The sequence below is a fragment of the Mus pahari genome, chromosome 1, assembly GCF_900095145.1.
Source record: "Mus pahari chromosome 1, PAHARI_EIJ_v1.1, whole genome shotgun sequence".
Classification (NCBI taxonomy): Eukaryota; Metazoa; Chordata; class Mammalia; order Rodentia; family Muridae; genus Mus; species Mus pahari.
The window spans coordinates 111781586-111798515 of NC_034590.1; the positions used below are offsets into that span (position 1 = coordinate 111781586).

General features: G+C 54.4%; 1 protein-coding gene across 5 annotated transcripts in view; it reads left to right on the forward strand.

Annotated features, from left to right (window-relative positions):
- Lsp1 (lymphocyte specific protein 1) overlaps positions 1–16930 on the forward strand; it is a 34089-nt gene that overhangs the window by 13773 nt on the left and 3386 nt on the right. For 3 of the 5 annotated variants that reach the window (XM_021199394.1, XM_021199405.2, XM_021199412.2), the window contains exons 2-10: positions 9722–9865; positions 11841–11999; positions 13928–14024; positions 14357–14449; positions 14638–14681; positions 14813–14894; positions 15637–15771; positions 16079–16156; positions 16293–16399. In XM_021199394.1, the coding sequence (XP_021055053.1) occupies positions 9722–9865; positions 11841–11999; positions 13928–14024; positions 14357–14449; positions 14638–14681; positions 14813–14894; positions 15637–15771; positions 16079–16156; positions 16293–16382 (922 nt within the window). In that variant the 3' untranslated portion in view covers positions 16383–16399. Of the gene's footprint in view, positions 1–2422; positions 2713–9721; positions 9866–11840; positions 12000–13927; positions 14025–14356; positions 14450–14637; positions 14682–14812; positions 14895–15636; positions 15772–16078; positions 16157–16292; positions 16400–16930 lie in introns of those variants that run through there. The other 2 variants (XM_029546747.1, XM_029546741.1) reach the window with 2 other exon arrangements.

Consider the following 16930-nt stretch of genomic DNA (forward strand, 5'->3'; position numbering starts at 1 on the left):
CACCTTGTGTTGATTCTGGCCCAAGAGTCTGAGCTGGGAGTCCCTTGGCCAGCATCACCAACCAAAGCTCCCTTGGGTAGTATGAGCCTCTGTCTCATCTATTCCAGCACCCATCAACCAGCAGATAGCATGGCATCTGTCTATGGCTCCCCAGGGGTGTAAGACTCTTCAGGCAGGCTCCCACCCCAACATGTGGCCCGCTGGGTCCTTGGGATCCCATGTGGCAGAGGGTAGCAGATGGGGCTGGCAGTCTGCTGGGTGGCCCGGTGGGGGGAGGGGAAGCCAGGCCTCCAACCACAGTGTCCAGGGAGGCGTGGCTCCACGGGCCCATTGGAGGCTGAGATCCCGAGGGTGGGGTAGCCCCACCCTGGCAGGCCGGGTGGCCGGTGGGCGGCACCCCCACGGGCCGGGTGGTCTGTCTGCCAGAGCCTGTCCTGCCTGGAGCCTGGCCGAGCTAGCAGCAGGGGGTACAGGGACCAAGTGGCCCAGCCCCCTGGGCAGGGTGTCAGGGCCAGAGCCCAGAGGACTGAGGTTCCGGTTCCAGTCCCAGCCGGTGCGTCAGAGCTGGGTAGATCAGGCAGCAAGCAGCAGCCAGGGCGCCAAGGCACCCAGAGACTCACCCACTCCCTGTTTCTGCTGGAGTCAGGAGGGGACACCCAGGGGCTCTTGGGACCCTTGGGATAGCAGCAGGGGCATAGCCCCCAGAGACACTGCTACAGGCCCAGAGCATCTCTCCAGAGAACAATGCCAGGATGGACCACCAAGGTCTACAGAGGACAGGTGGGCACATGGATGGCAAGAGGGCAAAGGGCTTCAGGTGGGCATAGGGGTTGAAGTGGGCAAGTGGCTAACGGTAGGCATAGGGGTTTTAGATGGTATCTGGGGTTAAACCCCTTAGATGTTTCCGTGGGCAGAGAAAGGTTCTCGGACTCTGTTACCAAGTGAGACCAGATCTGGCCCTCAGCCTGAGATCTGGCTGTGCAGGTTGACCTCCCAAGGATAAGGAATGTGGCTCTGAGGGTCTGCTACTAGCCGATGGTACTCAGGGGAGACGGGGGCCTGCCCTGGAGATGCTGGTGCCAAGGGAGCAACACATTGGATGCTCCTGGAGGCTTTGGAGGTCCCCTGAGAAAATGTGCCTTACCAGGTAGGAAAGGAGAAGAGGAAGAAGAACAGAGAAGGTGGAAAAGAGTAAGACGCACAGAGGGGCTTGGTGGGGGAGGGGGTTCCTAGCCAGCAACGGAGGGAGAGTACCTTCTGTGCTGCCCCTGCCTAGCTGAACTGGGCAGGGAGCTGTTGGTATTGAAAGGGGACTGATAAAGGTGGAGGCAGCAGGAAGAGGCTCGGGAGCCAGCAAGAGATGGGTAAAGGACAAAGAGCTGTGGGAAGAGAGGAAGAGAGAAGCTGGTATCCCCCTGAACCCGGACCCGCCCCCCCCACACTAGGTCCTGCTCCTCGACTCCTATTGCTGCCTTGTCTCCTAGCATTTATTTTAAAGAGGGCAAGGGGGTCATCCTGTCATGCACAGGTCTCCCAGGTCTAGAACGCTACCCTTCTGAGGCTCAGTCTAAGTGGTGGGGACATTGTGAGAATCATCATGCCTGTTCTTTCCTTCAAATATGGCTGTTCAGTTTATCTCTAGGCATTGGCCAAGAAATGGGCCCAGGGGACCAGCTCAGGGACCTCAGCTGATGTGACATCCATAGGGATGTGTGAGTCTCTCACAGCCCATGGGAGGCTGGCCCTTTCCTGCTTCATGCAGCAACTGGGTTCAGCTTTAAGGACTGAAGGATATCTCTGGCTGAAAGTTGAAACAGGCGACCCAGGATAGACTTCTTCCTCCCTTTGCACCCCAGTCTCTGAGGGGTTTGGTAGCACTCAGGGTACAGATGTGGCCACAGGGCCAGGCAGGGTGTCCCCTTGATCCGGGAACAGATATGTGTTGAAAACAATCAGTGGGTGCCCAGCTACTTGTCTGGCTCCTCAGAGAGGCAGGAAAACTGAGGCACACGGGGACTCAGGGCCAGGCATAGAATGATGGGCTGGGAGAGTGACATGACTACACACACTGTCACCTGCCACACATCTGTCCAGGTGGGCATCAAGTGAGACAATGGGTAAACCTGTGACCAGATGAAGGATGGGGCATTTGAGTAGCGTCCATTAAGAGAGCTGCAGCCAGGCCTTTGGGGTGAGGTAGATCTGGGTACAGCCAGCAAGGGAGGGAAGAGGAGGGAATGGCAGTCTCAAGCCAGTGCCAGCCACTGTCGCGTGTCAGGGAGTATGCCAGAGCCTTGCCTCGTGAGCGCTGTGAGCATTTGGCCAGGGCTGTCTGCTGCTGTGATCCATGGTCTCTTCGAGCCCAGTTCCCACCGGGAGCTTGGTGATGAGGATGCCAAGCGAAGGCAGTTCTGAACAGCAGAGCTTAGGCACCAGGGAAGTCTCATGCTTGCTGTGCAGTTGGCCTCCACCTGTGACAAGTCTGGTCAGTGACACGGAGGACACAGTGTGCAGAGCCAGTGAAGGGAGAAAGCAAGCTCAGGCCAGCACAAGCCGCCGTCATGACAAGATGTGACAGAAGGGAGGTCTAGGCTCTGGTGACCCCTAGACCTGAGGGTGACCTGAGAATGGTCAGATTGAGATGATTGAGTTAGGAGTCCTGAATGAGGAAGCTGCCAGCAATGGACTGACCAGGAAGCACATCATAAAGAGGTAGGGTTCCCAAACCCAGGGGAGGGGATGATCTTCTTCGTGGGACAACCAACTTGGTTCTAGACCCTACATTGACGGCGGAATCTTGATCCAGCCTCTGGGAGAGGTGTGGGATAGAGGGGCCTGCACCATTCCTATTTTCTCAGCCTCAAGATCATAAAGCCTTGGCAGAACCCAGCTACAGACTCCCCTGAAACAGCCACACCTTGAGTTGAGGCTCTATCTGACACCTTTTCCAAATGCAGACTTGTGGGGGCTGGGGTGTGCCTGCTTGGGCAGCTTGAGTGCTGTGATGGAATGGTGTGGACTACCCCTGACTCAGCCAGGTTCTTCCAAAGGGTTTTGTGGTCCCTAGGTAGACCCCCAAGGTACATCCCTTCACCCCAGAAGAGAGATGGTGCCTGCCTCACCTGAGTGTGCATCACCCCAGGAAGGAGTACACAGGCGGCAAGATACTAAGTGGGTAGCTCTAGATCGTGGGGTAAGGATAGATATGAGGCAGATACAAACACCCCTTCCCATGTAAGGCCCCCAGAGGCCAGGGAGCCACAACAAGAAGGTTGTGGGCCTAGACCAAAGACATAGGGACACAAGGGTGTGCCTTTGTTAAAGATGGGAATATGAGAACACTCTTGGGGAAACCCAGCTTTGGCACTGGACACCTTCCTCTCCCCAGATCCCCCAAACCACGGTCTCTTCTGGAGATGTCTACCAGATGCCTATGTTTTTGATACCCTGATTACTCTGCAGCAGCCCCTCCCACCCCCATGCCACCAGGGCAGCATGGGTAATGATACCTTGCCTTAAGTATACTGTATCGGTTGCATGTCTCCATCTGCTACCCTGTGTGACTAAAAGAACCTGTGGCTGCTTACGTGGCCCTTGATCTACGCCAAACAGTCAGGGCTGGCTAAGATACACTGGATAGTGGAACGCTTACCATAGTCGGCACCAGTTGTCAGGGCAATGCTTAGGAAAGAAAGGGAGGGTACCATGGTCCTAGGAAGGCAAATGCAGCTAGTGTGGGGGCAGTAGAGCATGTAGTAGATATTGGGGTGTCAATGAGCAGGAGCAGGTTCCCAAGCCTTCAAAGCCAGGGATGGTGTCAGAAAAAAGCCTTGGTCTCTCTGACTCCCCTTGTGGGTGGTAAGCCCAGGTAGAGCCTCTGCTTCCCTGCTCCTCAACTGCAAGAAAATAGAGGGACAACGCTGCTCTGTTCCACAGAAAGAACTGAAGGGATGCTGGCTGGGTGGCATTTGTATCCAGTGATCAAGAGAGGTCAGGTGGGACAAAGGCAGAGGAGAGAGCCAGAAGCACAGCCTGACACTGTGGTTTGACAGGTTTCAGAGGCAGAAGGCCTTCTCTAAGAGTCCCTGGCACTGAACTCCAGGCAGAGATTAGCTGGGAAGACCGCAGGCTTGGGAGTCCTGGGTAGAGGCAACTAGATGTCTTCCAAGACAGTGTGCTGCCCCATAAGAAAAGGCAGAATTGGGGCGGAGTATGGCCTGTGGGGACAGCACAGGTTATGATGGAGGCACATTTCCTTAGCTGTTCATGAAGACAGTCCCCAGGAGCCCTGCCTACCCAGAGCCTTTGCATTCAAAGGGTACCAAGAGTGGTGGTCATCTGGCCCACCTACAATGAACAGCACCATTCATTGGTAAGGAGAGAGTTGGAATTCACAGCCACTTCTGAGGCCCTCTGCAGGAGGTCTAACTCCTAGAACCCCAGGCTGGGCCTGGAGTCTTTCTTATGTATAGGACGTGTGTGTGTGTGTGTGTGTGTGTGTGTGTGTGTGTGTGTGTGTGTGTGCATTCACACACGAGTGCGTAGGAGAGTTCCTTCATTCCTCCTTCCCTTGAAGAGCTGTGGTCCCACCTAACCCTTCTCCTTGCTCCCCCAGGGACATGCACCCATAGGCTCCCCCCAATTCACCTCCCCACTGCCTTCCCACCTGCCAGCCCGCTCTTCTTTTCCCAGGGCAGGAAACAGATATGTTCATCCTGATTCTGCAGCTTCCTCCATGTTGTATCCCCATCCCAGGGCCCTTGTGCTGGGCTGCTCCCATGACAGCAATTAACTCCTCACTGACTGTGTGCCCCCCTCGTCTATCTTCTACCCTTGAGGCAGCCAGAGCTTCCTGGCTCTGAGTATCTTCTCTCCCAGCCCAGAACCTTCTATGACTCCCATAGCCCCAGCCAACCAATCTTAACTTTTTGCTCTTCCCAAGGCCCACCCCTTAGGCTTCACTACCATAACCCTTCAGAGCTATTTATCCCTTGCACAGATAAACACTAACCAAGTCCCAAGGATGTGGACTGCTTGTGTGTCCCGAGGACAGGGCAGAGAAGCACTCAGAACACAATAGAGGGCTCAGTTCTTAAAAGTGGGAAGCCCAGATCCCATAGGTGTGCTTGATTGTCCATATCTGTGACCACGGGCAGTAGCCTAAGAATCTGAGCCACTGAGGCTGAGCCCCCGGTATTAACTTGGATGGTTTTTTTCCTCCTTTCCTGGATGCATATGCTGACCACAGTGCCCTGGGTAGTACTCTGGGTTAGGAAGGCCTGGGTACCAGGCAGCCAAATAACCCAGCCTTCCCTGTGCCATCTACCCCAGCTCCCCTTGGCTACCTCTGTGCTACTCAGGCTACTGCTGAAGAACCTCTTAGAGGTCTCCACCCTCAGGATGGGGCTCTGGCTGCCATGACCTAGTATTGACTATCTCCAGGGGCACTCTCATCCCATGCTCCATTCAGTGTCTCTCCCAGCCCAGGTCTTGCTGCACATGCCATGGACACTGGACCGTTCTGAAGGCTACTTCCCTGTCCCCCATTCCCAGCTTAGAACAGAGTTGGCTTCTCCCTCCCACTTACTTCTGTCCTGCATCTCACTCTTCCATCCTTCCATGCCTGCTCCTGAACAGAACCAGGGCTTCCTGCATGTGGGATTCACTCATGCCTGGAAGGGCCACCCTGCTGGCCCATGGAGTCCCTCCGAGGTCTACATACTTCTTGAACAATTGACTTCATGTCACTCTCCTTCTCTTTGACCTAAAGGTCCCAGTCATCCTTCATAACTGCTGTCAAGACCGTGCCCCACCCCTTCAAACAGCTTTCTGCAGTGCTTTTCTGGGCAGTGGAAGCAGGGTCTTGCCCAGTTCATCACACTGACCCTGACAATAAGAAAAGTAATCCCACCATGCCCGTGCTGTGCTGGAAAGATGATGGAGAGCACACTGAGCCAGAACCAGATGGGGGCCAGGGCCCTTTCTCCTCATCTGAGCCTCAGGGAGGGAACTTGTACTCTCCTGCCTGCCTTACATAACCACTCTCCTACTAACCAGGCTCTGCACCCTGAGCTCACCCCACATACCCACCTCCACGCCTCTTTCCGGAGTTGGGTCGATATTAAGCATTTGTACACCCGAACCCCTCTGTAGATTTTCCCACAGGGAATGGGACCCCTATATCCAACAATCAATGGGTCCGGCAGCTAACAGCTACAGGTGCTCAGAAGTGTGAGACATGGCTGGGGACCTACAGCAATCGCTCAAGACTAACCCTGAATCCCCCTTCAGAGGTCTGTCCCTATCTCTGGGAACCTGCACCAGGAGGATTTTTTTTTCCTTGCTCTGACCCTTCTCCCAAACCCCTGATGAGCAGGGTTGTGACCTTGGGAAAGATACTCCCCAGAGGACAAGGGACCCTGGTGGTCTCAGAGAGTCAATTCAACCACTTCTGGTGGCTGCCCCCCAGGCTCCTCACTACTTCCAGTCCCCTGCTACTCAGGAGATGGTGATAGGAGGGGTCCCTAGAGGAGGCCTGAAAGATCCCACTCCCCAATCCTCTCTAAGGAGTGTAGAAACAGTACAGGTACTGACTTTTGGGTTCAAATTAGCTGGAGGGGGCAGTCACATGGGCAGCCTGCAGGGGGCAGAATTGCAACAGGGACTGAAGCCTGCCGACCTGGAATTATCCTTGGGAGAACAAAGAGGGTGGGTAACTGGGAAAACTGGACCCAGGATGGGCGCTCCTGGCTCTCAGCAGGATCTAGGAAGCACGGGGTTGGGGGCAGGGGGGGGCAGTGGGTGAAGAGGGACAAGACATTGAGCAGGGGTGCAGAAGGCAGGGGCAACTGCCTTGAGTTAAAGAGCTCCACTCAGAGCGGGAGCTGGTGGGGGTCTGTACACCCTGGAGCACCTGGGTGGGGCCCCAGCCCCAGGCCCAGCTCCAACCCCAGCCCCAGCCTGTGGTAAGCCCTGTGACTGCGTGGGCAGGATGTGGGGGGACAGGGCCCCATTCCTCAGCCCCCAGGCTGAGCCCTGGGCCCCCCGAGCCAGAACAGACTCAGGAAATGGTCTGATTGCGTTTGTACGGGAACGCCAAATCCCTTGCAGCTGCGCGGGGCCAGGGCCACGGGCGGGGCGGCCATCGCCAGAGTCTTGACAGCTCCGAAGAACGTGCCAAGGGGTCTGGGCCGCTGGCCGGGGGGCGCCTTTCCCAGGCCAGAGGCCCCCACCCCACCCCACCCCAGGAGAGCCACCCCCTTCCAGTTCCCAGAACGGAGCCCAGCTGTGGAATAGTGACGGGGTGAGGTCATGGGGAGGGGGCGCATTACTCATTGCTTGAGGCAGGCAGGAGGGAAAAGGCAGGGGAAAGGGGCCCCAGGCCTCCTCAGCCACAGAGCAGGGTCAGGAGCTGGGACAAGCTTCTTTCCAGCAAGAAACTGGAGGGGTGATGCTAGTAGACCCCTATCCTGTACCCCCACTGTGTCCCCATGAATTTGTCCAGGAAGGGCTAAATTAGGGTAACTTTGGAGGGGTGTGGGTCCCACAAAGGATGTTCTCAGAAAATGCACTTTGGCCTCCTGCCAGTCCCAGGCTCAGGCCGGCACCACGTTGTCGGGGTGATGGTTAGCAAAACAGTAAATAGTGAGGCAGGGGCGGCCCCCTGAGGGAGCTTGGGAGGGGATGGGACCTGCTGTTTGTGATCCCCTGTTCCCAATCCTTGCTGGCACACGTTTGAGAGTGACCCTGTGTACTCATGTGTGAGCACGTGTGTATGAGGGCCTGTGTGTGAGTGCCTACGTGGCCACACCAGATGTGTGTGTATCCTGTACCCAAGTCAGGAGAGAGGTCTGTGTTTGGGTCCCTGTACTCATTCCTATACTCATTGCAAACCAAGCCCCCCAGCCCCTTTCCCCAGGCTTTGCATGCTGGTGACAGGCTGTGGTAGCTTGGACTCTCTGCTCCAAGAGTGAAGTACCCCAAGGGTTCCTGCACATAAAAATGCTTGCAGGAAGGTTGCTCTTGTTAGAACAGGTAAAGCTCTGGTCCCATTCAAAGTGAGACCCCCCCCTCCCCCCGAAGATAGCCATACTCCAGAGCTGAGCTCAACCCTGTGCTCCAGTCTTAAAGTCCTTGCACACACATACAAGAACTTTACACATAGGCTCAAATACATGTACACTTACCCTGCACATGCATAGATTCAGATAGCAAGAACAAACTGACCCCAGGGGGTATCTATGGTCTGCCTCTGCAGTGGGCAGAATGGGGAGCTCTCTTCCCCCCACCCACTCTGCCCTGATATCTTTGGGGGGCTGCTGGTAAACGTGTATGCAAGGAGTGACACACAGAGCTATAATTCACTAGGTGGAGAGGGGCCAAAAGCAGCCCCCACATTGATTGAGGCCATCGAGGGAGCCAGGAGGCTCTCGGCATCTGCCTGTGATGGGAGCCAGGTGTTGGGAATTAAGGAGCTTTCTCAGGCTGGAAGCTGAAGGCCCTTGTGAGGCTGAGGCAGGCAGCTCGGCTTGGGGGTGCGAGGTAGGAGCAGGCAGGCAGCTTGCATGGCTGCGGTCCCATGTGGCTGGTGGGGCGGGAGGTGGGGGATGAGGGAGGAGTAAACCTCATCCTGAAGCCTGCGGAGAGGCCTGGCTTTCGTCTGAGAGGCTTAGGGGAGACCTGGAGAGATTAGATCATGTACTGGCAGGGCTTCCTGGCCAGGGGACTGAGGCCCAGAGGGGAGCGGGATGTGGGGTCATTTGGCGGACACTGCCCGGGAAGCACAGAGACCCCAGCAGGGAGACAACTCTTAGCAGTTAATGCACCTTGGGCCTGGGGCAGCAAGAACTCTAGAAACAAAGGACCCAGACCCTCTCAGCTCCAGCTGGGTTGTTTGGGGGAGGGTGGGTTCTGGATAGGGGGCAGTGGTGAAGGCCTAAGGTATCTACTAGACACCAGAAACACAGGTTTGCTGTGTAGGGTCTCCAGATCAGCCTGATTCCTCTGACTGTCCCCTGGCTTAGGGGAAAGGGATTCTAAGGAGCTTGAGTATCAGCTTGCTCTAAGGACTGTAGATATTGCTTGCCTCAGTTTCCCCTCCTTCAAAATATCCCAGAGTGACTCCACAGAGAACTCTGGGGTGAGTGTGAGGTACTCTAATGTCCCTAAGTTCAAGGTAGATAGAGGAAGGGGCTGTAGAAAGACAAAGAAAATCTGACCTGGTGGCTACTAAATGCAGTCTCACATTTAGAGGCTGTGTGGTAGCTACCAACATGGCATTCTTGGGGGGAAGAAACGAAGGTTCCAGATGGGGACCTTAGGGGTAGCTATCTGATCTCTCCTCTCCTCTCCTCTCCTCTCCTCTCCTCTCCTCTCCCTATTACCTTTTCCAAATCCCTCCTTTGGTCCCTCACATGGAACTCTGCTCTAACTTAGGAGGCAGCCAGCAGGACAGGACGGTTGACCATCAGCCCCAACATTGGTTTGCCTGAAGCCTATATGAACACCGATGTCTCTTCCAGAGGGTCACCTGAATATAGAGCCCTGGGATTACCCCCCTGGCCACAGGCACTTTTACAACTGCCTTTGTATAGCCTTTATCTTGGACCAAACTGAGGCCTACAGACTGGTCCAGGGGCTTACCCTTACCAGCTGGTGAAAGGGCTCATGGTGTGACTATCTCGTTCACATAGCATGACTGTCTCTGTGCTGGCCCCTCCAGGCTCACAACTCAGTGGAGAGAAGAAGACGAGGAAGAGGCTGCCCGTGAGCAGCGTCAGCGGGAGCGAGAGAGGCAGCTACAGGACCAGGACAAAGATGAAGATGAAGGTGGCCATTCCCTGGAGCAGCCAGGACAGCAGTCACTGTAAGCTGCTGGGTCCTGGACCCCTATCTACTGCCACCCAGGACCAGGACAGAAACACATACTGGGGGGGTGGGGGGGAGCGGGGCAGGATTGGCCTTGGAGCCACAATGTAGGAATTAGAGGAAGGGACTGGCTCGTGGGGCATCATTACAGTCTCCAGTAAACACCATCTGCGGGATGCTGACTAGCCAAAGGAAAGGGTCCACAAAGTTATGTGAGATCTCCCCCTCCCAACCTCCAGGGGCCCTGACTCAGGCTCTGGACACCCTGAATGGCCCCAGCCCTGACTTGGACTGGTGCTGACCCCAGCCATGAGGCCCCGGCTCCCAAGCCCCCCGCCCAAACTCCTGGCTGCCGGTGACTCACGGAGGCCACGTCCAAGTTGGCGGCCACGGGCCGGCTCGTTTCCTCCTCAGGCCCAGGAGGCCTCCGCGGCTGGGCTGGGCTGTTTTTCCAATAACTCTCCCCTTCCTCCTGGCCCTGTTTTGTTCCATTTTCTCGGAGTCAGCAGCTTTGGGTGGGGTGGGGTGCTGCTGGGGTCATGGCCTCTTAGCCAGGTCTTCAGTTACTGGGTCCTTGCTAGCCCCCAACTCCTTCTTACCCAGTAGCTCATCCTGTAGCTTGAGAAAGGCTGTAAGGACCAGCCTGAGGGCCATAGGAGCCTCAAGGAACCCTAAATGGATGGAGGAAAACACATTCCTCTCTTGTGGAGCCCTAGACTGAAGGAAGAAGCAGATCCCTGCTTTGGGGGAACTGAGGATTGACAAGGGAAGCACAGCCCCTACTCTCAGGGAGCCCTAGACTGATGGAGAAAGTATAACCTTGTGTTCAAGGAGTCCTAGACTGATGGGAGAAGCATAGACTTGTGCTCAGGGAGCCCTAGACTGATGGGAGAGGCATAGCCTTGTGCTCAAGGAGTCCTAGACTGATGGGCGAGGCATAGCCTTGTGCTCAAGGAGTCCTAAACTGATGGGAGAAGCATAGCCTTGTGCTCAGGGAGCCCTAGACTGATGGGAGAGGCATAGCCTTGTGCTCAGGGAGCCCTAGACTGATGGGAGATGCATAGCCTTGTGCTCAGGGAGCCCTAGACTGATGGAGGAAGCATAGCCCTGTGCTCAAGGAGTCCTAGACTGATGGGAGAAGCATAGCCTTGTGCTCAGGGAGCCCTAGACTGATGGGAGAGGCATAGCCTTGTGCTCAGGGAGTCCTAGTGTGAAAGAAGAGACAAAGCCATGCTCTTGGAGAGACCTAGACTGACAGGGGAGAAATATCTCTGCCCTCAGGGAGCCCTAAACTTGTGGGAAAGGCATAGCTCTACTCTCAGAGAACCTTCCATGGAAGGAGAAGACAGTTGTGCTCTCAAGGAGTCATAGACTAATAAGGGAGGCATAGCCTGTCCCTCAAAGAGCCTTAGATTGATGGTGGGGCCATAGTCCTGCCCTCAGAGAGTCCTAAACTGATGGTAGAGCTATAGCTTTATCCTCAAGGAGCCCTAGACTGATGGTGGAGCCATAACTGAGTCCTTGGGGAGCACTAGACTGATGGTGGAACCACAACCCTGCCCTCATGGAACCCTAGACTGATGGTAGAGCCACAGTTCTGTTCTCGGGGAGCCCTACACTGGTGCTGGAGCCATAGCTATATCCTCTGGAAGCCCTAGACTGATGGTGGAGCCCTGCCCTCATGGAACTCTAGACTGATGGTAGAGCCATAGTCCTGCCCTCAAGGAGCCCTGGATGAATTAGGAAAATGAGCACAATGCTTTTTTCAGGAAGCTATAGGCTGCTAGGGAATGCGCAGCTCTACCCTGAGTGATTTCAGACCACAAGGAGACAAACTTAGCCATGGAGAGCCACCTCTGAAGCAGATGGTCACTCTCACACTGGAAGTTAGGGTTGAAGGGAAAATACAAGGGAAGGAACATAGGCTGTAGCATGAAGATCATCCCTAACCCTCTCTTTCACTTCCCTTTCAGCATCAGCCTGAAGTGCTCTGAACTGGATGAAGATGAGGGTTTTGGTGACTGGTCCCAAAAGCCGGAGCCACGGCAGCAATTCTGGGGGAATGAGGGGACTGCAGAGGGGACTGAACCCTCTCAAAGCGAGAGACCAGAGGAGAAACAAACAGAGGAGAGGCAAGTGTGAACCAAGGCACCGGATCTCTTTGACCCCAGCTTGAGCCTGGACAATTCTTTCTGTCTACGCTTCCCCTAAAAAAGAAAACCCAAATTGCTCAAAGAGTATAAAGGATAGGGAGGAGGGGAAAAAGGGAGATAGAGGGCAGGACGGCCGGCGAGGGGGCTACAGGGAGAGTAGTGGGGATATTGCATTCCTGGGTTCCCCAGAGCTGGGGGGCCTCATCCTGACTAGCTGCGGCCAACTGGGGGGGCTGCCACATCAGCACACAGCTGCAGCCCACTTACGTAATGTACAGCCCACGCCCGCCAGCCCTCCCCAGGCTGGCTGAACTCCATTCCCACGAAGGGGAGCAGGTACTTCCAGATGTGAGCCTGTGAGGCGGCCCAGGGGACACGTTTTCCAGATGTGTGGACGTGTGTGCCTGTCTAAATCAGGATGAACGGAGGCCCAAAGCCCCCTTGGGTCTGGAGATGAGGGACTGCTGATGAAGTCTCACCTTGCCTTCCCACACTGTTCAGGGCCAGGTGTGAGGATAAATCTGCTTTTTCCATCAGGCCTGGGTCTCTGGCCCTGCTAGGGAGCCCCAGAATTGGAGGCCAGAGCCCTATTGCCTTGAGTGAGCCAGAGCCAAGGACTGAGCTGTCTTTCCTCAGTAATTACCCCACTCCTAGCCCCCTCGGAGGCCCCTGGGCCAGCAGGAGCAACTGCTGAACTCTTTCTCATTTAATGAACTTCAGTTTCAACTCACGATCATCCTTTGCACTCCAAGATCTCTGTCTTTTCCTGAGGCCCCAGTTTTGAGCCTGCCCACTGCCAGCTATCCTGGGTCTGCCCGTCTCCAGCCTCAATTTCCCCTTATCTGCCTGTGCGCTTTCTGCGTATTCTGGGTTTCTAGGCAGGCAGCTGCAGCTCTGCCCTCAGCTCATTCCTTTCTCCTGCTTAACAGCAGGGGGCACTTTAGATCTTCCAGCAGAACTCTGGTAGTGCTCCAGCCTCCGCCCTACCCTCAAACCCGCCTGGCTGCCTGGCCTGCCAGCTCTTGAATGGCCCCTCTGTGTGGCTGCTGCTGGCTCCGACCCCAGCCCACCTTGGGCGGTGGGTTTGGGTTTTGGCTGGCACATTCACCAAGGGGCCTGACATCATGGAAAATACAAGAATTTACTATCTCCCCCTCCAGGTTCAGAGCCGCTCAAACACAGAGTCACGCCCGGCTGCCCATTGGCTAGCTGCCCCTCCCCAAGGCCCCTCGCCTCAGTAATGCAGTCCCTTCCCTGGAGTGTTCTGCTGACCCAGCACCCCCATACACTCCGGGCCTGGGCCCCTAATGGCCTCTCTTCAATGTTATGTTCTACTGACCCATTTTGCCCATATATGGACAAAGCAAAAGCCCCCAGAAGCTGGCCTTGCTCAGATAGCTATAGGAGGCATTCAGCTTCAGTACTTGGGTGGCCCTATACAGTGAGTAGCTAGTGTCTTCAAAAGAGCCTGTAGGACCTCTCAGCACAGAGGTCGTAGCAGACAGTGCTGGCTTTGAACAAAGCCCTATACATCCTTTTACAAAAGTCCTGTGGCTGGACCTGTAAGATGCTTAGTGGGTAAAGGTGCTGAGCCTAACACCCTGAGTTTGATGCCCAGGACCCACATGGTGGAAGGAGAGCACTGATTCCCTCAGTTGTCTTTTGGTGAGAGAGAGAGAGAGAGAGAGAGAGAGAGAGAGACAGAGACAGAGACAGAGACAGAGACAGAGACAGAGACAGAGACGTGTTTTTTATGATCACTGTGGTCTTAAGAGCTCTGCATACTGACCCATTGGACTGCCCCCATTTTACAGATGACACACCAGAGGCTTAGAACTGTAAATAGCCTAGAACCAAGCAAAAAATGATCCTCCACAATTGTCTTTGTCTCTTTTTTTCTCCCATAGTTCTCACCAAGCCAAAGTCCATTTGGAGGAGTCAAACCTGAGCTACAGGGAGCCCAATCCAGAGGATGCTGCTGGGGGTTCTGGGGAGGCCGAAGAGGTGAGAGCCTCCTCAGGGGCCAGGTCTGTGACACTCTGTGGGTGCTATGTTCTCATAAACGAGCGTAGAAGAGACATCACCCCCAACCTTACACTCGAGTCCTTCCAAGACCTATTTTTGGAGGGTGGTGAGGCTGGTGACCCTCGGGGCAAGTCCCTCCTCCATGACCAAGAGACTCTTCCCTACAGTCAGGGATTCCAGAGTTATAGCATGTCAGGGCCAGACCAGGCCTGAGGCCCCTGAAGGGGAAGACCGCTGCTCTGACAGGCCCTGGGTGGGGCAGGAGGGTGCAGGGAGGGGTCATCTAAGCTGCCTGTGTTTCTTATCCCTAGCATCTGATACGTCATCAGGTCAGGACCCCCAGCCCTTTGGCCTTAGAAGACACTGTTGAGCTGAGTTCACCTCCCCTGAGCCCCACCACCAAAGTAGGTGAAGTCTGAGCACCCCCTTGGTTGCTATTTATGTCTGCTTTTCATGTTCTCCGCACCTCCTGCGGTACTGGTAAACCTCGGGGATGTGAGAGTGGGTTTGGGTAGTGGGTAGATTCACTGGGGGATAGAACATGGACCTGATGTGTCTATCCATGACCCACACTTCTGTGCATACTCCACAGCTGGCTGATAGAACAGAGTCCCTGAACCGCTCCATTAAAAAGAGGTGTGTCGGCCTACTCTCTGGCTTCCTCAAAGACAGGGTGGGAGAGTGTCTGTAGGTGGAGATCAGGGGATGTAGTGCTCTGGGAGGACTTTGGAAGGTAACATAAGGCTTATCCTTTCTTCCACCCCTAGCAACAGTGTGAAGAAGTCTCAACCAACCTTGCCCATTTCCACAATCGATGAACGCCTGCGGCAGTATGCCCAGGCCACTGAGGTGAAGTATACTCAGACCTCTGACACCAAACCTTCTCTTTAATATGACATCATACACCCACCTAAGCAACTCTCTCCGTCGCATCATACCCCCCTCTCTATCCAACCAATGTCCTTCTATCCACCTCACACTGCCTCTTCTGTAAACCCTAGGTCTCTTAAATCACAGTAGGCATGCCTCTGTCCTCTCATACACCCTATTCAGCCAGTGCTCCCTTCTACTATACAGCATATCCTTCTTTCATCTAACAAAGCCCACTTACTTAAACAACATCCCTCCATCTAACCTATACTCCTCCATCATCATTTTATACCCTTCCACCTAACCAACACCCTCTGTCCAACCAATATCAGTTTATCTAACAAGTACACCTCATCCAATCAGAGTCTCTATACTCAACCAACACTCCTCCACTCAACCACTGGACCAACATTCTTCTATATGCTCTTTCTCTATTCATTGTGAGTTCTCCTCCATCAAGTTCACATCCTTCTATTCAACCAACACCCTTTCTTCAGGTATTCCTCCATCACAGTGAATAACTTTTCCATCTAATTTACATACTCCATCCAACTAATGCTCCTCCAGCCCCAAGACATGAATGTAGCATGAGGCAGAACTGGGGGTGCCAGATAAAGGTAGGACATCTGTCCTGAATCCCTACCTCCGGCAAATGCAAAGATGAATGAGGACTGTTGATGTCTACCATGGTAATTGTCTTGGGGTTCTATCTCCTCTACAGTCTTCTGGCCGAACTCCTAAGCTGTCCCGCCAGCCCTCCATAGAGCTACCCAGCATGGCTGTAGCCAGTACCAAGACTCGTTGGGAAACAGGAGAGGTGCAGAGTCAGTCTGCTTCCAAGACACCCTTCTGCCAGGTAAGAGTCCTTCCCAGGCAGGCCAAACTGGGAAGGCCTGAGAATGGGAGTTGGCCATCATGGGGGCTGGGAGTTGTCCTTTGGAAAAGCAAACCTGAGAAAGCCAAAGTGGAGTGTGGATGGATAGGCTTCAGGGCTCAAGGAAAAATTCATGCTGTCCTGATAAACACACAGTATGATACTACTTTCCTCCCTGCCAAAAGTGAGCTAGGTAGGTCCTCCACCTTCCAGCCAGGAAACACCAGGCAGAAAGAAAAGGTCCCATGATGAGTATCTGTCCTATGATAGACCCTGTGTCTGCCCCCAGGATATAGTAGCTGGAGACATGAGCAAGAAAAGTCTGTGGGAGCAGAAAGGAGGCTCCAAGATCTCATCCACCATCAAGGTATGTAGGGATCTATGTGATAGGTACAGACTGATTGATAGTAATCAAAGATGGCTACTGCTGCCATCTCCAAAGTCTTCCCAGGGTCAGTCTTTCCTTCCATAGCTTCTCCTTAACATTTAGTCTCACCTAACAGAGCACCCCATCTGGAAAGCGGTACAAGTTTGTGGCCACTGGACATGGGAAGTACGAGAAAGTTCTTGTGGACGAGGGCTCAGCACCATAGACCATGTCTGCATCCTGGTGAGTCCAAGAACCAGAGAATGACATGGGTCTTCCTGAGGACATGGGTGGGCCCTATCGGTCTTGAAGACTGAAGACCTGGTCTTAGAGTTGCCATATCTTCTGTCTGGCTACCTGAAGCCTAGAACTTGGTCCCTTTAAGCAGGGTCTTGTTGGCCCAGTACTGTCCATACGAGACTCAAAACTCCATTTAAGAACTTCCACCCTATTCAGTCGGGTTCATCATCGTGTGAACCAGCACTAGAGAGGGTGGGTGTGGCACAGCCTCTATGAGTGTGGGTTATCATACATCCAGTAAAGGAGCTGAGACCTTGCCTTGGCCTCTCTACCCATCTAAAGGCCCCTGAGAACTCTGTGGCTTTCCCCATCCCATTTAAGAAGACAAAGTGATGTCCATGTAGTATCCATACATTTATTGGGTAGCTCTGTCTACAACTGTAATACCCATCACATCCCAGGTGGGGCTGTCAGCTCAACCCTTGCTGAATCTTGTTATGGTGGCTATAAGGGGAAGCCACACCTGGCTCTTCT